The 22,890-nt window shown below is 32.1% G+C and overlaps 2 protein-coding genes across 5 annotated transcripts; one reads left to right on the top strand and one right to left on the bottom strand.

Moving 5' to 3' along the window:
* Nucleotides 1-716: 716 nt before the first annotated feature.
* Nucleotides 717-2,774, top strand: LOC107854352 (putative leucine-rich repeat receptor-like protein kinase At2g19210). Its single transcript, XM_016699360.2, has 3 exons — nt 717-850; nt 1,355-1,904; nt 2,099-2,774. The coding sequence occupies exons 1-3, from the start codon at nt 766-768 to the stop codon at nt 2,571-2,573; spliced, it is 1,110 nt and encodes a 369-aa protein (XP_016554846.1). The 5' UTR covers nt 717-765; the 3' UTR covers nt 2,574-2,774.
* Nucleotides 2,775-4,508: 1,734 nt separating this feature from the next.
* LOC107854351 (transcription factor bHLH87) lies at nt 4,509-6,931 on the bottom strand. 4 transcript variants are annotated; one of them, XM_016699358.2, is made up of 4 exons: nt 6,795-6,931; nt 6,482-6,613; nt 5,709-6,209; nt 4,509-5,278 (listed from the first exon to the last, which is right to left on the bottom strand). In XM_016699358.2, the coding sequence occupies exons 3-4, from the start codon at nt 6,178-6,180 to the stop codon at nt 4,701-4,703; spliced, it is 1,050 nt and encodes a 349-aa protein (XP_016554844.2). In that variant the 5' UTR covers nt 6,181-6,209; nt 6,482-6,613; nt 6,795-6,931; the 3' UTR covers nt 4,509-4,700. The 4 variants fall into 4 exon arrangements, with proteins under 4 accessions (XP_016554844.2, XP_047269702.1, XP_016554845.2 ...); XM_047413746.1 differs by lacking the exon at nt 6,795-6,931 and having other exon boundaries at nt 5,709-5,951; nt 6,054-6,209; nt 6,482-6,754; XM_016699359.2 differs by lacking the exon at nt 6,795-6,931 and having other exon boundaries at nt 5,709-6,212; nt 6,482-6,753.
* Nucleotides 6,932-22,890: the final 15,959 nt, after the last annotated feature.

The following is a 22,890-nucleotide window of genomic DNA, read 5'->3' as shown; positions in this document are numbered from 1 at the left end:
TCTGGTAAATTAAACAAATTTGTTACCTAGAAAATATAGTATTGCTATCCTTTGGAATGTGCAAAAGCCACAATGAGTTGACTTGGATAAAATATTGTAACACGATTACTATTTTTATTTTTATCTTCAAAGAAGAATATGATTGTGGACCATAATGTTCACTGAAATTAGTTTTCTCTAATCTAATTTGAACGAGTACAACATTCCTTGAAGGTATTATCAGGATCAAGATGTATATACGTCCTAATTAACTATGTTAATAACTCAAGTGTTGAAAGGGTTACTTTGTTCATTCCAAGAATTGATATATATGTACAACACAGGAACAATCAAGATCACAGACATAATCTTCATGCTGATGTATACTTGAAATGATTCTGAATTCTCTAGTACAACCTGAAAGTTTCAGTGGAATATATCTTGGATATAAACAAATAAAATCTCTAGTTAAACTTCTTCTATTTAGCTATAATTTCATGCTTGGTCTACTTACCTAGTAAGTGGCTCAAATAAATCAAGGTAAACTGGTTGAACTATTAAAAGTGAGAGCACATTTCATGACATAAGTGGCATATTAAGATAATAGATGTGTTGCATTCAACTTGCTAAGCAAGTGATATCATGATGAAGTTCATCACATCTTGGAAATTTCATTCTTAAACTTGGTCAAATTTAGCATAGAATATATAAGCAAAGCCCCAATGACCAAAGTTATTCTCACTAAACTAACTAAACTTTAAGAGATATAACAGAGTAAATCCAGATATGGAGATGTTGAAAGGCTTCCTCTTTGCATGGCTTATTGCTTTCTCTTTAGCAACAATAGCTGTAGCACAAAACAATCAAACAGGTATCATGTTATTTAGTAGTATATACATTTAATTTGTTCTACACAACGGCCTATATATGATTTAAGTTATTATAGGTTTGGCAGAACTCAGTAGTTTTGTCTCAAACCTTATATTTGTGTTAAAAAATCATTTATTATCAAAGAAGGATCAAGGATTTAAGCTTTACGGATTCAATTGGTAAGCTTTTTTTAACTTTAAACTCATTTTCAAAATTATAGATTCAGCTTAGACTATTTGTTGCAATTTTAGTGGATTTTTACACATAAATCTATGCTCCGCGCCAAAAATACTAGGTTACAACGAAACAGGTAACATAAAGTTCCCACCATCCCTGCTTAATATGTATACTGATCTTCCTGAACGTACGGAATAAACAAAAGAGGTTGTCCTGAAACCACGAACTTAAAATTTTAAATTCGCACGTAGTATTAGTATATATGTGGCTCAATTATATTGTTGTCTTGTTTAATGCTTATATTCTTTTTTATGCCCATCTTTTACAGGATTCATAAGCATCGATTGTGGAATACCAGCAGGTTCGAACTATACAGACATAATAACAGGACTATCTTATACTTCAGATGTAGGTTATGTCAGTGGTGGAGTCAACAAAAGCATATCACCTATATACCAAACCAATTCCCTAGAAAGGCCATATCTCACAGTTACAAGCTTTCCAACAGGAACCAAAAATTGCTACACTCTAACCCCAAATGAAGGAAAATCTGGCAAATACTTGGTAAGGGCAAGTTTTCTCTATGGAGATTATGATGGAACTGCCCAATTACCAGAGTTTGATCTTTACATTGGAGAAACTTACTGGGACACAGTCACTATTTCTAATGCTTCTACACCAACTTGGATGGAAACTATATACACACCTTCCAATGATTCTGTAAATGTTTGCCTTGTCAAGACAGATACTACAACTCCATTTATTTCAGCGTTAGAGTTAAGGCCATTGAATGTTAGCACATACCGAACTGTGCAAAATAGTTCATTGGAACTCTTTGTACGTCTGGACTTTGGTTCCTTAACTGGTGAAGAAGTTAGGTACGTTTATTAACTCAATCTATTTTAACTTTAGAAGATAAACATTTTCCTATGCCATATTAAGATCATGTTGTATACATCGTCAGACGTCAGTGTAAAAAAAAAATTATATCCTAGTAAAGCCGACCATAACTAGGGTCCTCCCCATCATTTTTTTTGCAAGAATTCGTTAACATTGTTTGTTTACACAACAGGTACAGCGACGATGTCTACGATAGAATTTGGACTCCATATAAATTGAGCAATAAGGTAACTATTAATACCACGCAAGACATACTTCAAAACAGTTACCGAGTACCATTGGCGGTAATGAGCACGGCCGTGATACCTGATCCAGTGACAGCGACCGACCCTGACTCCATAAACTTTTTCTGGTACGCTGATAATACCACGGACAAGTATTACATATACTTGCACTTTGCCGAACTTGTTGAATTGCCAGAGACAGAGACAAGGGAATTCAGCATTTATATCAATGACGATCTATTTTATGGACCTATGTCTCCTGACTATTTATCAGCGACGACAATATACACTGTGACTCCAGGCAGTCTTGGTATCGAGAGGTACGATGTTGTGATTAATAAAACTGCGACTTCAACTCATCCGCCACTCATTAATGCTGTCGAAATTTATAGAGAGTTAAAAGGAAACGAAACAAATATTTAATAAACGAAATAAAAGGTAGACAACACGAAAATGTATCAGCGCGTCCGACTGTGGTGTGGAGTGAAATAAAAGGAATTTTTCATCAAGGAAATCGCAAGTCCGAGATGGAGGATTTTTGGGTGCATGTGTTTTTGTTGTACATTTTTGTTTAGTTTACCTTTTCTATATATCTGAATGAAAGCTAGCTCAATTGACTGGTCATTTTGATTTTACAAACTGATCAAGTGTACTCTATATATTGTGCAATCAGTGTGTCTTCTTCGTTAGATTTAGTTACATATATTGCAAGGAAGTCCGCATTGAATTGATTGACGCTAATTTCAATTGATTGGATGTTTGAGCATTCGGAAATTTTTGTGAATTCCTCGTATATAAAGTTTGACTGATTCAAATAGATTAGGTTTTGCTCCGGGTACCAACGTTTATGTTAAAAGTCTCACATCATAAAAAAGATAGATACTTGGTCGCTTTATATGGACTTATATAATCCTCCCCTCATGAGCTAGCTTGATTTAGACCCAAGATTCATTCTTTAGATGGTATTAGAGTCAAGCTCATCCAAATTCTTTGTTCACTGATGTTGGGTCCTCATATTATATTGTTCACACTCCAGTTAACAAGGTTTGGGTGTGCGAGGGAGTGTTAAGAGTCACATCAGAAAAAAGATGAGTATTTGGTCTCTTTATATAGACTTGGACAATACTCTACTCATGAGTAGCTTTTGAGATTGAGTTAATCTCAAGATTCATTCTTTGCAATTTAGTCGCAAAACATACTTATCTTTTTTTTATCTTCAAGTGTCTGTTTTTGCCACTCCTTTCATTGTTTCTCCTATATAACAACTTCAATGTCGAAAAGTAGAACATATTGCTCCACTTGATCCTTCTGGATAGACTAAACAAATAAAATTTAAGAAGAAGTGGGCCTACATAGCTACATCAAAACGATTGCCAGCCAAATGAAAGCATAGTTTAATGGAGTGACATTATCAGGGAGCAGTTGCAAAGAATGTTTTGACATTTGACAATCTTTATTTGTGAAAAGGTCAGCTAATTAGACAATCAACATGACCATATCCTACAATATTTTTTTTTTAACTAAGCAAAGTCAATAACTTTGTTTCCATCTCATGAGATCATAATGATAGCCCTACCAGAAATGAGCAATTTTTAGACACAATCACTTTTCAGACTCTATCCACTTGAGATTAAAAAAAAAAAAAAAAAAGTAGAGCAAGTAGGCAGAGCTATAAGCCAAGAATACAGATATGGACTTCTTTATTTCTCAACAAAATTTCCTATTTTTAGCAAAAAATAAACAGTAACCTCTTCTATCCAATCAAAACTACTTCCTCCAACACCCCAAATTAAGAGAGTGTACTTGGAAAAGCAAGTATTAATGTATTGTCAAAGTCCAACATCCTTTTTCCTTTTACCACCACCCCCTTCGTCATCGACAAAAAATGTACTCTTCTGATTTCATCTTCTTTTTTTCTATTTTCCTTCTAATTTTTGCATGAGGCATGCTACTAATGACATACTCTATTCATTTCGATTTGTTTTTTCGATTTTAACTTGACATGAAGTTTAAAAAAATAAGACTTTTAAATTTTGTGGTCTAATATATATAAAATATATCATTATGTCCTTTAATTTTATAGTCTTAAATATGTCACGTGAAAAGTTAACCTTAAAAGGGAAGACACTTTTTGAAATGGATCAAAAACGAAAATAAGAAAACAAATTGAAACAAAGGGAGCAATAATTAGGAACGAATTTTAGTATTTAAGCTGGTTTAGAGTAAGTGTGATTTGAATGGATCACAAGTATTTAGGACAATATCCCTTTGCACTGGTTTGCTAGCGGAGAGATATTAAATGAAGTCCAAAATCTACAGAAAAATGGACTAAAGTGATACAATTGAACTTGCACGATATAAATTAGTAATGATCACTTTTAAATATGAGATTACACTATCAGGTCACCAAATTATATCTACAGGTAAGCCTCCTTAAAATACGAGAACATGTTACTTGCTTTAACATGCAACTTCAACCTGATGATACTAATTTTTTACACTGACAATGTATAAGAATTAAACTCTTTACGAAATCTTATATGTCTAACACTAGGGATGATGGATCGGATTGAGGTTTTGCAAAGGAAAATGGGGTTGCATGGGAAATGGATAGTTGAATGGCATTGAAGATAATGAAGTAAAGTTATTGTTAATGATAATTGGGTCTATGTTAAATCCAAAGGCTTTCAAGGCATTCACTTGTGTCCTCAAGAACTTGAGATAGTTTGCAGCCTCATCAAGCATAGATGCAGTGTCCATATTACTTCCCCCCGGTACCAGCTTCTGCAATACCCTTATTCTTTCGCTTATTCTTTCCCTCCTCCGTCTCGCTGCAGCTGTCTGTGGATCTGTTGATATTCTTACGTTCTTCCTCTTTGGCTTCTCTGCCATCACTTCTTCCGTGTTGATAGAGCTCATTGGCCTGAGTGCTGCTGCGCGATAAATCATTTCCTTCATATGTGCAATTGCTTCTGCATCAGGCTCATCTACTGAACATGCCGAAGAACTAGCTTGATGGAAATTGAGGTTTGATGAACTTGGATGCTTGTATTCTGATCTGGATTTCTTGGACTTAGGTTGATCATTTCCCGCAATGAGCTGGGATCCATAGTCTCTGGTCGAGATATCTGTTGTGACATAATATAATTAAGTATGTTAACTTTTAATAATTCAATATGGTATCAGCGTTGGTAAGAGGTCCTACACTCGAATCTCACTGCCCTCCAAAAGCAAAAAATATCTTTGCGTTCATATTCAATCTACTCAAAAAATAAAACCGATACGTGAGGGGCCTATTGATACATGCTCTTTCCTTTCCATTTTAAGTGGCGGCATACTGTTGTTGTACGAATGTCAAACTACTTAATTTTTAGTGTGTACTCGGACACAGACTTGACCAAAATTTTAAATGTTTAAAAATAATATAAAAAGTATAATAAGTCACAATCGTTAATAATTAATTCAAAACATTTAAAGAACCATGAAATAAAAGCTCTTCTGACTAATAATGGAAGAAGAATAGAAGATGAAGAACGTTTTAATTAAGAATGTTCTCGCCTGATTCAAGCAGAGCATTGTGGTTTCTCTTATCCATATTGTCACGCAGATGATATGAAGAAGTATTTGAGACTGCTTCATCAAGCTCATTGACAGAGTACTGAATATTGTTGTTGTCATTGGCATCAATAGACTTCGATTTGAAGGCATTGATTGCAGATTCTCCGGATGAGACTGCATTGTTAGTGTGGATATTCCATAGGCCACCAGTAGAACCATGATCCGTCATTAGGCCAAAAACACCTAATTGATTATTACCGAAATGAGGCAGATAATTGTTCTGTGGAGGAAAAGAAGATGAAGAAGATGAACCAACTCTAGTTTTAGTACAATCCCCAATTGAACCTGCTCCTGATTTAGCAGCGACAGAGTCCGCAGCCAATCTTGTTGCGGCTTCTTGGCGCTGAGAGATATTCCAACTAGAAACGATGTCTATTGGATCAAATGCAGCTCCAAGTTCCTGATGATTCATGGCTGACGACGTGCTTGAATCGCCAATATCTGCTGAATTGAATTAAAAACATTAGCTTAGCTACTGCCTGAGGCAAAACGGTACGAATTGGACAACATTAAAGCTTGATCAATAAAGTGCCTCAAAGTGTACCGAATTTGAAAAGTTCTTTTGCTTAAATTATGCTTCTATCTGATCCTTGTGTTTGAACGTGTATTTTACTTGGAAAAATTTTGAAATTTTATAAGTTAAAGTGAAATTTCATGACCAAATAGATATCTATCATAAATTTTTAAAACCAAAAGTAATCAAAGAAACTTACCAGAAAAGATAACCGGAGAATGAATAGGCCTAGAAAACGGAAGAACTTTTGGAAGGAGCACAGCGTTTGTAGAAGTTTTTCTGCACAACGTTGTTGAATTGGCTCTAAACAATTATTGAGATTCACTCACCACTGCAATAATATAAAAAAAAAAGAAATTGACATTGTTTGCGTCAGTTTTAGCTACTATTTATAATTTATCTACCTGCTCTATCACATCTCAAAAAGAGACTCTCGAAACTGCTCAGAAGCTCGTAGAAAATGAAAGACCAGTTGCAGAGGGGGGGGAAATGAAGCAGAGATATATATTTACCATGTAGAAGAATTGCAAGTTGTTTGTTTGTATAACTTGTTAAGCTGCAATACTAGTTTGCAATATGTTGGTTGGTAGAACAAAGCTTTACATAAAAGCTACAGAATGAAGTAGAATAGATAAACGCATAAAATGTTAGGAGTATTTGGGCGTATTAAATAATAGTCAGCTTCCTTTGATGTGACATGTATTTGATTGATTCTGAAGTTTTAAAAATAAAAAATAAATTTCAAACTCATGGTCTAAAATAAAATTTAGATATTTGAGTAACTAAAAATTACTGTATTAAGTAACACTAAATTTATAAAGTTTATAAATATCTAAACGAAAAAAAAAAATTTAATGTCAAATTTAAAAAGGAAGAGTTTGCACATAAATTGGTATATATATATATATATATATATATATATAAATTTTAATATTTTTAAACATTTTATGTATATGCAAGGCATGCACGCACATAACATGATCAAAGTGAGTAGGCACCCATAATTAATTATCTTTCTTTTTTTTTAAGGTATTGAACAATCCAAATAAGTAGATCACATGAGTAGCAATTCACTGGTGCAAATACACTTTCCAACTAAAACTAATACTGTACTCCTAACAAATAGTCAAATACTTTCACATGAGTTGCACATTTTATAGATAAGTTCAATCATATCACAGGCAGGCACGAAACACGATGTATTTGTTTGGTCAAAATTTTGAAAGATCAAAAATATTTAATTTTTTGTAAAATATTTATTTTTAAAAATGTGAGATGGTTAATTATGCTTTTACAAGAAAAAAAAAGTGTGTTAGAAGAGTAGCAAAAACAATTTTTCAGAAGCTTAAAAATTACTTTTTTACAATATTATCTTCTTTGAAAGTACTTTTTGAGAAAATACACTTGAAATCTTTTTAAAAGATTTGTCAAACACAAATTGTGTGTAAAAGTATTTTAAAAATTACTAATAATCAAACAGAAATTGCTTTTAATCAAAAGAATAATTTTTTTAAAAACACTTTTCAAATTACTTGATTTTAGAAGTTTTATAGAAGCAAGTTGCTTCTAGGATTTTGTTTTTTCAATTCTTTTCTTTTTAATTGATTCCTTTGTTTTTCTTTTATCTGAGAGAGAAAGAAAAGAGGATGATTTATTTTAGCGGGGTGGGTGGGGGTGGGGCGGGGAGGGCAGAGGAGGGTGGGATTGAATTTGAGGAATGCTGCAGATGAACAGAATTGGGACATGCACATAAATCATAATGATAACTCAAAAATAGGAAATAAAGAAAAGATGAATGTGGAATAAATTAAAAGAGAGATCCACCATAAGCTAGAGTCGAAGGAATATGAAACTATAATCCTTAAAGATGAGGAAAAGGACACACATATTTCAAAGGACCACAAACCCACTAATACTATTATATCATTTGTCTTTTCTTCATTCAATCAATAGAAATATTGTAAAAAAATGTAAATATTTGATAACTATATGCTGTCTTTTTTTTAACAAAAGTTGGGGCAAGAGGAGGTGAAATATGGAGGGAATTGAAAAGTGAGGAATCCAATATTTACTAATAAAATAAAAATTTAGGTAGTCAACAACTGAGCCATTAAATATAAAGAGAAGAGATTAGAATGGCCTTAAATTTCCTTTTGAAGAAGAAGTCAATCAGTAGTGATAGAAATATGTGAATGTTATATAACTACTATCAAATGATATAGTGGAGCAAATGAACTTTATTCTCTTAAACAGAGCTCTCAATTTAGAATTTTGAGTATAGAAAAATTCTTGATAAAGGGTTTTACCTTCAAATGAGCATACTTGGTCAATGCCAATTCAGACTAATTCAACTCTAATACGAATATAAAATATCCAATGAGAAACAAAAAGAAAAGGACACCCTATGAGAAACAAAGGAAAAGGTGTCATGGAGTAACTAAATGTTGGAATAAATTTATAAAATGTTAGGTAGAATTATAGTACAGTAATTATTTTCCAAGGCAATTCTTAACTTTGGAGTGTTCCTTCTGGGCCAATAACAGAGTGGGCCTCTTGAGTAAACTCATGTTGGAGCAGAATTGCACAAGGCGGCCCACTCAAAGAAGTGGTCCATCCACATGCTCCCCATCATTCTTGTTCCTGTTACGCACATCGGCTATCTTTACTTTTCCATTATATTAAAAATAAATATTTAATAATTATTATGAAATATAAAAATAAAAACAAGAAAAGAAAGAACAAGAAGAATAAATAGAGACAAGAGAAGAGACTTTTTTATTTCTCTTGAGAGATAATATTGAGGGATTATTAGATTGAGAATACAATGAACAAAATCCAAAACCCTGGAAAAAATACTCCTAGTTTTTGACTAAAAGACAGATACTTCAAATCCTGATAGATATCAACTAGATCTTGATAGATCTTATTAGATCTTGATATATCTTATCTATATTTTTGATAGACATTTACGATAATGTAAATACATTTATAATACTCCCCCTTGAATGTCTAATTGATAGTTAATGTGTCTCATTAAAATCTTACTAGAAAAAACCCAGTGAGAAAAAATTTAGTGAAGGAAAAAGAGTACACATCTCTAATAATACGCATTTCACATGTCTCATTAAAAATCTTACAAGAAAAAATCAGTGGGACAAAACCTTGAGAGTGAAAAAGAGTACAACGCGTATTTGTTCCCCTGACGAGAACATCAATGAACTTTTACATCCCGATCTTGTGCACCATCTTCTTGAAAGTTGTAATTGGAGGAGACTTGGTGAATAAATCAGTCACATTGTCACTTGAAAGAATCTGTTACACATTAATTTCACCATTCTTTTGGAGCTTATGTATATAGAAAAGCTTTGATGAAGTGTGCTTTGTTCTTTCTCCTTTTATGAATCCTCCATTAAGATGTGTTATGTATGTTGCATTATCTCTATATAAAATTGTGGGTAGATTGTCATATTTCACACCACATTTTTCTCGAATGAGATGTATCATGGACCTCAACTATACACATTCTCGAGTTGCTTTATAAATAGCTATTATCTCAGCATGATTCGATGAAGTGGCTACGATAGACTATTTTGTATATCTCCAAGATATGACAGTACCACCACATATGAACACATAGTCAGTTTGAGACCAAGCTTTATGCGGGTCAGATAAATACCCAACATCAGCATGATCAATAAGATCGGAACTGCAATCTTTAGAATAAAATAAGATCATATGTTTGGTCTCATTTCAATGTATCCTAATAAGATAAGAACTATATTTTGCTAACAAATTAACTGAAAAGGTCATATCAGACCTTGTAATATTTGCAAGATACATTAGTACACCAATTGGACTAAGATATCGTACTTTAGGACTAATCCAATTCGGTATGTTTTGCACATTTCAGCAAATAATCTTATTGCTTTTGAAAACTGTCCAAGAGTTTCAATAATTTTCTCAATAATTTTCAAACCATCAATTTATTCCTCATAAGGATAATAAACAAGTTTCCCAAAAACTTTATATGCTTCAGGCATTTTGAATCCTTTAGGGATTTTCATATGTATTTTTGTCAAGTGACAATTAAAATATGTGTGATATCTTCAATTTTGTAGACTGCAAATCAAATAAGTGTTATGCTTGCCAAGATGCATCCTTTCATTTCACTTGATAAATGTTTATATATCAGCATGCTTAAATAAACGTAGAATTCGGATCCTCTTAATCTTTCAGAATATTGCATCAATATTGTATCAAAGATATTGATAATATATCATTTCGTATCGGTTCACAGTTTGACATAACATTTTGAGATCTCATCACTTCATTATTTTCAAGTACCTGAACTTCTCATAAGGTTTCATGAAGTGTTATGTCGTAGGCTCTTCAAAAGCACATTGCCTTCTTATTATGATTATTTGCTCCTTATTTTTCAAGGATTATTTCATTTGAAATCGATTAGTCTATCACGCTTCATGCATGCATAGACTGTGTGCTTTAAGAACGCAAAATAGGAGCACTTGTAGCTTAAATATGATACTAAATTTGAGTCAACAGATGCTTACGACATTTGACTTGAATCATCTTTTGAATAAGGATCTGATGATAATTCCTAACATATTTTATAGCTATTTATAATCTCCCTTTATGTTAGAAAAACTAACATTCATCCTCCATTTTTTTTAGGAATCCATCTTTGTGCATCTTGGTATATTCATTAATCATATAACGCACCCTGACCTAGAACCAATTGAGAGGGAAGAAATAATCATAATTTATTGGTCTAATGCATACAAGTTCTATTGTATGCAACATATCGTATTTCAGACCAACACATGAAGTTTTGTTCTCATTAGTAATGGTTCAGCTATCTAGGAAGGCATTCAATGCTAAACCATCATCATCAATATGAATTATCTTGATTACACAATCTGAAAATTATGCTCAATTTATATTGAGCAAGTAACTTTATGAATGTCAAAGGTAGGTTGACAATGAATGTACATATGATCATCTTATTGATGCATCTTTTCAACATATCACATGATAAATGAACAAACCCTTATTCACCTTTTATACTTTTCAGATTTTAAGGGATCAAATCTCAACATTAGTTGGTTCAACCAACTTGTCATGAGAACAAGCGACATAAACAATTCTTAAAGAATCTTTTATTTCTTCAACAAATGTCAAATACTCAATATGCACATTTTTGGAATGTAGCAATCGTTCATGTTAATTTATGAACTTTTATACTAGTAAACTCCAAGTTTACCATGACATGCGTCCTTTTTCTTTAGTAAATTTCAGATTTACTATCACATGAATAAATTTCAGATTTACTATTTTAGAAGTAGATTTCAAAATAACTCTTTTCAGTTATTATGCCTCTTTCGGAGGTGAGTTGTGATACCATCACAATTCAGTGCAAGTTTGCATTAATAAGTTTCTCAAAATAACTCTTCTCAGTTATTATGCCTCTTTCGGAGGTGAGTTGTGATACCATCACAATCCGGTGCATGTTTGCATTAATAAGTTTCTCATTCCCCAGGAATGGAATATAATCGTGACATAAGTCTATCAAATTCTGATAGCTTATAACCTCTTTCATGATATTGCTACTTTAGGAGCAAATTGAGGCATACATATAATGTAGAGAACTTTTCTCCAACATATCTTTAATTATAATCACAATAAGTGTGAAAAATATCATCATTTGTCTTCTTTCAGACATATATTCAATGAACAAGTTTTTTGATTTTTCATCAAAAACACATTATTTTGCCTTAGCCATCAGTATATCATCAATATCAATATGGTGCATTGAGATTCAAACTTAACGTCTTATCCATATAAAGGAGTCTTAGGCATAAATCGATGGCACTTAAATCCAATATTTTACTATCATGGTGCATCAGGACTTTAACCTGATGTCTTGTAAATTTTAAATCCATCATCTTACTCTCAATCAATAATATAATAAGACAAAAAATTATTCAAAAGCTACTCAGTAAATGAAAGTTCAAAATCTTTATTTCACAAAAGGAAAAATATATCAAGATCTTCTGAAATTGATCAATCATTCTTAGTTGATAAATCAAGACTATAACATAATTTATTTATTTTTTTAGCAAATCGTGCACTTATTGTCAATGATAACTTTTCCTATTTTATACTATAATATAATGTTATTTCTGGGGTGAACAAATTATAAAGATGAACATAGAAATTCGTGAAAAAGAAATACAAAATGTCACATGGCCTTATATTGCATAGTGGCATACAGATTACTTGAATTCGCCACAGCCTAGTGATCGATTCCCACAAAATTTGACATATAATCAATAAAATTAAAATCCCAACGTTACCTGCTTTATTAGTAAATAATTCCAACGTTACCTGATTTATCAGCAAATGACTAATAGACCATCTAGTCAGCAAGTTAAAGTATCGTGCTAATAATGTGTTATGAAATATAAAAAGAAGAACAAGAAAAGAAAGAACAAGAAGAATAAATTATCTTGAGGGATTATTAAGGGATCATTAGATTGAGAATACAATGAACAAAACTCTTATAAAAAATACTCCTAGTTTCTAACTAAAAGATAGATACTTCAAATCCTGATATTAACTAGATCTTGATCTTGATAGATCCTATCTATATTTTTTATAGACATTCACTATAATATAAATACATTTATAACAATAATATTTATTTAGATTAAAAAAATTAATGAATAATTTATAATTTTTATGTATATTTTTACTATTAAATACTACTCTCTTCATTTCATCTTATGAGGCATGTTTTCTTTTTTGATTTGTACCTAAAAAAAGACATCTTTTCTTATTTGATAGTTATTTAAAGATATAATTCTTCTTTTATTTTTATTGATCTCACTTAATTTTAAAGATAATTAAAAAAAAATTACTTTTGTAGAAAGGGCAAATTGATAAAACTTCACAAAGTTTTTATTTATTTTTGAAACTATATATCTGGTCAAAAAATGAAACATAAAATGGAACATAAAAAGCATTCACTTTTCAAACATTTGTTAAACTATTAAATTTATTCTATTTAAATAATAATATAATATTTTTTTTAATGTAGTATATGTCAATCAATAAGGACAAGTTAAGATGAGGTGGCAAGTGATGTCGAAATCAAAAGTAAATGCTCTTGTTAGTTTCAGATTTGTCTGTTTCAGTGATATCACTTCACTTTCTGATTAGTTGACCCTACATTGTTAAGCACTTCCTATCATTATGATCCACACGTGAAGACAATAGCCTTGTACACACATGTAAGAATATGATTGGTGGATCACACAATCACATAGCTTGTACCATATGGGAAATCAATCTGCCAGGTGATTTGGACTATTTCATATGCCACGTACATGAATGTTTTACTTTTTTGGGATTTTTGATGTTCTGTATTTATATATGGACAATTAAATTTAAATTCATGTATTATAGTATTTAGGGTTATCTCAATAAAATTAGTGATTTAAAGTTAAATTTAAATAAGAGGTTTAAATATATAAATATACATACAAAAAAATAATATTATAATAATTTAAAATTATTTTTTATTATTGTATATTAATTATTTTTTATGTAATATTTTTAAAAGATGCATAACTTTTACCTTCACATATAATATGATTGTTAATAGAGAAAATACCTTATTTCATCCTTGAACTATATCCAAAACAGTTAAGACACATCTCAACTTAACGGGGGGTCCTATTATCCCCTGAACTAATTAAAAATGTAATTTTAACACATTTAGTGCCTACGTGGCAACACGTGTGTTTACGTGGACCCTTCAGTGTGTTGTACCACGTAGACACTAAGGGTGGCAAAATTATACTTTTAATTAGTTCAGGGGTAATAGAACCTCCATTAAGTTGAGGTATATCTCAGCCGTTTTGGGTGTAGTTCAAGGGTGAAATAGAACATTATCTCTTGTTAATAAAAGAAAGATTTATTTTAGTTAATAAGATGTTACTTATTTGTTTGTAATATATTATCTTGGATGTTGTTGTTATAATATTTATTAAAATTAAGTTTGAGTTGTTTAATTCAAAGATCTAAAATATTTCTATTAAAAATTAAGTAGCTCTTTCTTTTTATATTTTTTTAAGATAGTTATTTTAAACACATTTCATAATTTTTATTATTATTTCAAGTGAAACTGAAATCATAAAATTTACTATTATTCTTTTTTTAGGCCTCAAAATTTTGAGATCTAAAGCAAATGTTTTACTAATCTTACCCCTTAAGCCACCTTGATACATCTATTTTCTAATGACACTTTCAATAAAAATAAATTTATTTTTAAGTGTTCAAAGTTAAAATATCTAATTAAGAAAGAAATATTCAAAACCATTCTATCACAATTCAAAACCATATTCAGAGCTAACGTGAGAGTAGATTTGTTCTTCCTATCACAAGTCAACCATATTTGTAGCTAAGAGGTATTTGGTTGAAAGCTGGCTGATCCTAAAATAGTTCAATGTTGACTCCTATTTTACTTATATATAGATACTAGTAAATTTGATCGTGCTTCGCGCGATTATAAATTAACTTATCAAATTTATGACATATTATTTATCAAATTTATGACATACTATTTTTAACAATGAAAATTAAAATAGTAGAATGTTAGTTTTAATTTTTGGCACACATCAAAGAAAACTATTTTCATGAAGTTATAAGATAACAAAATCAAAATTCAAAATAAATTATAAAAATTTATCCAATTTACAAGCCACGGTTCTTTATTAGTAAAAACAATCATTCATGGAATTAAATTTCACCATTAACTTTCCTTTTGAAGCTCTACATGATAACTAAGAGTAATTTTTTAAAGTCTAAATACCAATCAAAAGACATCAAATATTTGAAACCTTCGCCATAATAAATACCAATCAAAAGACATCAAATATTTGAAACCTTCGCCATAACTTATCTTCACACCAAACTTCTTTCAAGATTGTGTTCTTGTGCTACTATCATTTGAAACTTTCAAATATATATTAAAATTTTAAATGAATCAAAGATACATGGAAAGCAGAGGGAGACAGGGATACATAATGAAAGCGAATTTTGTTGAAAAAGTGCAATATATATATATATATATATATATATATATATATATATATTTATAATAAAAGTTAAAAATTTCTTAATTAAATTATAGTTAAGTAACTTTTTTGTCTAATAAAATTAAGATAAAAAGATAAAATGAATGCCAAAAGTAAGAAAAAAAAACAAGAGAGAGAAAGAGAAAGAAAATAATTGAATGAATTTCAAATTGTATTATTTAGTTATGCCAAAATCTCTTTATTGACAAAATCAAACGAAAAAAGTTATAGCTTGTAAGTTATAATTTTGCATTTTATATATATATATATATATGTGTGTGTGTGTGTGTTTGTTTTATCTAAATAGTTTAAATTACTATACACAATTCAAAATTCAAAATAAATTATAAAAATTTATCCAATTTGCAAGCCATGATTCTTTATTAGTAAAGACAATCATTCATGAAATTAAATTTCACCATTAACTTAATTTCCTTTTGAAGCTCTAAATGATAACTTAGAGTAATTTTTTTAAGTCTAAATACCAACCAAAAGTCATCAAATATTTGAAATCTATCGCCATAATTTATCTTCACACCAAACTTCTTTCGAGATTGTGTTCTTGTGCTACTATCATTTGAAACTTTCAAAAATATATTAAAATTTTAAATTAAAGACAATGGATCAAAGATACTGTAACACCCCAAATCTGGTACCCAAAACGTTACACGGTGCTCATGACCCCGAAGGACCACAAACTAACCCATGACTGATATCTGTACCTGTATACTGCATAATATACTAAATAATGCGGAAATATGAACTGAAAGACCATAAGGTTCACATAACTGAAGTAAAACATAACATCTAAATGGGGTATGAAATACCCAAAACAACTGAAATAACTGTCAGAACATAACAGTCTGGAAAGCCTTTAACTAACTGAACTTTCTGAGTAAGGAGTTGATGGGATATGTCCCCAACTAACTCCAACTAATAAACTAATTAATGAGATAATAGAGAAATAATCATGTCCTCGACAGATGAGGACTCATTGCTAACTCTGACTGCTAATATCTGGAATCTACTGATGCTCTGGAGCTCGTGTCTCTGAACTTATGGTATAAGACACCATAACGCAAATGCGTCAATACTTTGAATGTACTGGTATGCATGTGAGGTAGGCTAAATGCATAGGGTTCATATACATGAACAATACTGGCTAACTGACTAATATGAACATGAGAATACATGCATGCGTACATAGTAACTATATCTGAAATCATGATAACATGAGTATGCTGGTGACTAACATGACTAATGACTGAATTCTGATAACTGATAACATGAGTGATTGTATCTGACAGTCCTGAATCTGATGGAACTAGCTGAGTTTCATACTGTATCTGAGTTGACTGTATCTGACAGTCCTGAATTCTGAAAAACTATCTGAGTTTTTTTACTGAGACTGATACTGAGACTATGGGAGGTAGTCATCTAACCAACATGCCCCAAATAGCGCATTATAGCTGAATTGGGGTCCAATTTGTGCCCTGATTGGAAGGGTGTCAATATTGCGTTACTGGTAAGGACAACATATGAGTGACCTTAATATAACAGGTAACCCTAATGAGAACGGTGGGAACCCTCATATAGCAGTTTAAGCCACCTCATCTACCCTCATATAGTAGGCTATGATGTCTCAACCTATGTTGGCTACATAGTTCTGGAACGCAAGAATTGCTTCTAATCACACCCTCATATAACTGGTGAGTTCCCACCCTTGGGTTCGCTCGGTGCTAATTTATACTCCCATCTGAATAGACATTGAACATGATTTACTGAACTGAACATGGACTGAGTTACTGACTTTCGTTGACTGACGGAATACTACTGACATTTGACAACTGATCGAGTTCATGAGATCATGGAGATTTTCGGAGTCATAAGACTGTCTAAAGTCTAAGGATCATAGTTTGACTGAGAGTATCGTGAAAACATGACATGGCTCTAGGCACACAGCTAATATTTTGGGTACAAGTACCCCCAGGACTCGTTAGAAGGAAACTGACAAAGCATTACCTACTTGAACACATCACTAACATCATAATCCATAATACATTTATTGAAGTATTTCATCAAACATGTGATCTGCATAAACTTGTACATACATGGGGATTTTATGATATCATGCTAGTTGGGCGTTTTCCTTCATCTAGGCATTTAAACAAACACATAGTAGGCATAGTATGTGTAAACAACATTATACAACAATTAAACATCATGATTCAATTCTAATTTCATCATTCAAGGGTTTAATCATAGGTTTACATTAATCTACATCTATACTAATCAAATCCACATAAAATTTATCCCCCAACATTGAATTGAATTCAATTACTCATTATCAACATGAACAAGACCAGCACAATCATGAAATTCATAAAGGAAATCCATAAACTTACACTTTGAAAAGAGATTCTTGGACTTCATGGACGAAAGGAGTCCATGAATGAACACTATGCATACCTGGGTTGCGTTTCTTGAAATTCTTGAACTTGAAGAATTTGAATATCTTAGTTCTTGAAGAAGATTTGGATTTGTTCTTGGAGATTAATGTTAGAGAGAAAACCCTAGTTTTGTTGTTGTGAAAGAATAATGAATTTCTGAGCTTTGCTCAGATATAATTGGGTATATAAATGGGTGGTAAAAGACCAAAAAATCTCCTTTTAAAACGGCTTTGATTTGCTGAATCGGGATCTGCGACGGTCCGTCGTTTTGACCGTCGTACGTGGACCAAGAAAAGGGCTTACTGCCTAAGTAGCGACGGCCTGGGTGATACAAGAGGCAAACAAGAGGAACACGAGACAACTCCAAAACAGTCCACTAATCTTAAGGATTTGAGGACTAAGATGGAGACCACTCTCGAATTCACTACAACAACAACAATACGAGATAACAACGGTGCATTTGACACCAAAAATATCCACAAAACACAACAAAAACGTGATGAACAATATGACAACAAAAACAACCAGATTTGGATTCCCCAATAACAAGATACAAAAAGGATAGTAACTTGACATATAATATTCACAAATCTAAGAACCCTAACAATGAGAAAGGACCCTAAGATAAATGAATAGCAACATCAAGTTCTTACTTGGACCAAGAAGGAATCATGAACCTCAAGACCTAAGTTTTCAAGCAAACAAACAACAAAAGTGATTCCACCCTCTTGTTGTTACCTAGTTCCAAGTTTTAGATTTGCCTCAACGAAGAGGACTTTGTCTTTCTATGCTATACAATATTCATATTCATCAAAAGTCCCCTAACAAATGACCAAAAAGGTTCCTTATATAGTAGTTTACAAACAAGGTGTGAAATGTCCAAAATGGCCCCTTAGTCTCAAGTCTTCAAGTGGGTGCCCTTGGAGAGCATTATATGGACGGTTTTGGACCCTTTTTAAGTCCTCATTTGCACTTCACTTTCACACTCCAAGTCTCGGGTTCAATACATCTCACAAACATGCATCCTCGTAGTCGTATCCGTATCACTGGGCGACGGTCCGTCGCAAGTTCGACGGTCCGTCAACTTGTCCGTCGCACCTTATCCAGAAGGTGGCTTCACTATTTCCCTTGCGACGGTCGTGGGTGGGCGATGGTGTACGTCGGCCTCACCGTCGTACCTGGGCAGTTTTTACTGCCTTCTGAATTTTGGCCATAACTTTCTCCTCCGATGTCGGATTTTGATAAAATTGGTATCGTTGGAAAGCTAATTCAATTTTCCACATGACGAAAAGTAAAAATCTTAAAAATACCAAACGTACAAAAGTGGATTCATCTTTCAAAGAAAGCTTCTAACATTCTTGAGACGATTTCAAGCTAGGAAAAAGTACGGGGTATTACAGATACATGGAAAGGAGAGGGAGGCAGGGACACATAATGAAAACGAATTTTCTTGAAAAAGTGTAATATATATATATATATATATATATATATATACTATTAATTAATAAATCATTATATTAAAAGATAAAAATTGCTTAATTAAATTATAGTTAAGTAGCTTTTTTGTCTAATAAAATTAAGATAAAAAGATAAAATAAATGCCAAAAGTTAAAAAAAAAAAACAAGAGAGAGAGAGAAAGAAAATAATTGAATAAATTTCAAATTGTATTATTTAGTTATGCCAAAATCTCTTTATTGACAAAATCAAACTAAAAAAGTTTTAGCCAGTAAGTTATAATTTAGCATTATATATATATATATATATATATATATTTTTAATCTAAATACGTAGTTTAAATTACTACACACAATTTGTTCACTTTGTTTGTCGTTATACTAAGACATGCCACATAGGATAAATAGTTTTTCTTGATTCTTAGGCATGCCACATAGGATGAATAAAACAAACGAATATATATATATATATATATATATATATATATATATATATATATAATTCTACAAAGGACATTCATGACAAGTGGTTCTTATGTCCTACTCCTCAAATCTTCACATAGTCATCATTTCATCTTCATTTAATTTGTTCACTATTTGATCCATTTATTTTGGTTATTAAACAAATTGATTCATAAATGAAAAAATGGAAAAAAATCACAAAAAAGATAAATAGCTTTTCTTGATTGTTTGGTATGCCACATAGGATGAACAATATATATATATAAAATTCTAAAGAGTACATTCATGACAAGTGTTTTTTATGTCTTGCTCCTCAAATCTTCACATAGTCATCACTTTATCTTCGTTTCATCCGTTTACTATTTGATCTTCTTCTTATCCCTATAAAAAATAGTACATCACAAAAATTAATACATTATGAATAGGATTTGTGAGAAAATAGATTTAGATCATACATGTAGACACATAATTTTGTCCCTCCCTGAAAGCATTTTTTACTATTTTACCCTCGTCTTACTGCGTGTCCTCACCCGTGTGATTATATCTGACAAATGTACAAAAATAACAACCCTTAACAAAATTCCTAACAAATTTTATCTTGTTTTAATCCTATCCTAACCAACTCACTCATCCCACACTCCTACCCCTACCTCCACCTCACTACCTTACTCCCTACCCCACGTTATTTTTCTAACAGAAATACATACACAGCAACACCAAGATTCCATTCTTTCTTCAATTTATAAACAACATACACATGTCATAAAAAAGAGGTGGGGGCCCACGGGAAAGGACATGAAAGGAGAACAACACAATTCACATAAAGGGACCCCACTTTTCCCCCTTTTGTTTCTTCTTCATGGAATACATATACAGATAAGGACTCCATTTTCTTCTAGAGGCTCACGGATACACACACTACATAGACATTCCATTTTTCTTGACCCATTAACTCATAAATCACACACCTGCACACACTAGGAATATACACACACCACCCATGGATTCCCCATTATCTTTCATTATCTACTCATAGAAACTCACACAGAATACACCATATAGACACGCACACAGTAATAACACCGGTGAGAGAGAGAGATCGAGAGACGAGAGAGATTGAGAAATGAGGGAGATCGGTGATCGAAAAAGGCAGGCAGAGGTTGATCGGAGAACGTGATAGATCGAGAGAGAGAACAGCGAGGAGAAAAATAGAGCAACATCACCGGAGTTCACTGTTCCGTTGAACCGACTCCGGTGTCGTTCTTTTAACCCCTGTTTCTAACAAAAAATTGACCCCTCACGATTGGTTCCGGCGAATTCCCATCGAAATAATGTCGGAACCCTTGTAAATCATTGAAACCATCCACGCCTACAGCCGATTGAGCTTATCGGAGCTCCAACAAAGAAAAGTCGCCCTAACCAGTCCCGATTCCAGCAAAGTTCGCCGTAAATCTGTTGACATGGTAGCTGGGGATGCGAAATTGGTACGGGTTTGTCTTCGTTGTGTAGTTTTCCAATTTGGGTCGATGAAAAAATAGAAAAAAAAGAAGGTTATTCGAGTTGGTTTGTTCGTCGTTGAGGTCGGGTCCGAGATTTTGGACGCGGTTCTAATTGGAAAGAGAAATTTCAATTAAAAAGCATTGAGGTCCATTTCTCAACTCATTCTCTATTCTATTTTGGAATTTTAGTTTTTTGTTATGGGTGTGAATAACTTGTTTGTTTAGCATGCTTGAATCTTTTTTATGTGTGCGTGGTTGATATTGAATTTGATAGTCGAAGAATTGGTTTAATCATGTTGAGAATAAATTTGGGGAATGGGAATCGAAAATTGATAAAAATGAATATTATGGTATTTTGATTCATTGTTGATGTTGAATGTGATACGTTGTCGAGCGGGTAGGCAAACCGTAGGCTTGGGTAGGCAAATTTTGAATTGATGGATTGTTCGAATGTTTGAAATATTTGTTGAATGTGTGAATATTTTTTGAGTGGTTATTTCTATTTTAACGCATAAAATTGAGAAAAAATGTATTTATTTAGTCGGGGAATGCCCCGAGGTCTTATGCACTTATTCACCGGGGAATGCCCCGAGGTACCTTGTACTCGGAGGACGATCGTGATGAAGGCCCAAGACATTGGGTAAAGCATTGGAGTTTAGTATAGGATTAGTTTAGAATATGATTTATATTTTTCGCGTTTTTCTATTTCAGACTTTATAATTGGACTGGACACTAAATTTTGGATTGTTTTGTTTTGTTTGCTTGATTGATTGTGTTATGTGTTTTGTGTGGTTTATACATTCGTAGTGTCAAATTATTCGATATGCTCCACCAAGCGACCGTGGCCAAATCACAGGATCTAGGGATGCCTAACACCTTCCCCTCGGTTAACAGAATTCCTTAGTCAAAATCTCTGTTCGCAAACCAATTTAAAGAGTCAAATTATTTTGAAAAGAATATCCATGGGTGACTTGGCACGCCCAATTTATGCCAAGTGGCGACTCTGAAGAAAAAATGTAAATAATCCTTTTTCGAAACGAACTTTCATCTTTTGTCACTTTAATCAATAAAATTCTTTCGAAACTTAAAATCAATCTTTTTCTTTTGGAGTTGAAAAAGGGGTGTGACAATACATGTTCTTGCTTAGAAGTTACAAATAATATAGGATAATAATAATAACTAATTTAGTGTAAAGCAAATCAATTAAAATGCCAAAAGAATAATACATGAAGAAGAAGAAAAAACCACATACCCAAAAGAAAAGAATAAGGACGATATTTTAGAAGGTACATAATGAATTTTTTAAAAGAATATATGTAAGTTCAAAAAATATATAGTGAATGAAATATTCTTAATTTTGTTGATGGAGGAAGAAGACTTATAATGCTTCTATTTATAGGACAACAATATGGAATATGAAATGACATCATGAAATGAGTTATGATAATCAAATAATAAAAATAAAAAAAAACATGAAATTCTTATATTAAAGGATATAAATAATGTAGGAATAGTAATTGATCCATTTATTTTGATCATGAAATAAATTGATTGATAAATGAAAAAATGAAGAAAAAAGTTCAAAAA

This window comes from Capsicum annuum, chromosome 6, assembly GCF_002878395.1.
Source record: "Capsicum annuum cultivar UCD-10X-F1 chromosome 6, UCD10Xv1.1, whole genome shotgun sequence".
NCBI lineage: Eukaryota > Viridiplantae > Streptophyta > Magnoliopsida > Solanales > Solanaceae > Capsicum > Capsicum annuum.
The sequence above is the reverse complement of the archived record's forward strand: the minus strand, read 5'-3'. Positions and strand labels throughout refer to the sequence as shown.

Bases quoted from the DNA above. Each gene is read 5' to 3' on its own strand.
- LOC107854352 (XM_016699360.2), top strand. From the start codon at position 766: ATGGAGATGTTGAAAGGCTTCCTCTTTGCATGGCTTATTGCTTTCTCT. The intron at 851-1,354 runs GTATCATGTTAT...CATCTTTTACAG, and splicing joins AGCACAAAACAATCAAACAG to GATTCATAAGCATCGATTGT. The intron at 1,905-2,098 runs GTACGTTTATTA...TTTACACAACAG, and splicing joins TTAACTGGTGAAGAAGTTAG to GTACAGCGACGATGTCTACG.
- LOC107854351 (XM_016699358.2), bottom strand. From the start codon at position 6,180: ATGAATCATCAGGAACTTGGAGCTGCATTTGATCCAATAGACATCGTT. The intron at 5,279-5,708 runs GCGAGAACATTC...ATGTCACAACAG, and splicing joins CAATGCTCTGCTTGAATCAG to ATATCTCGACCAGAGACTAT.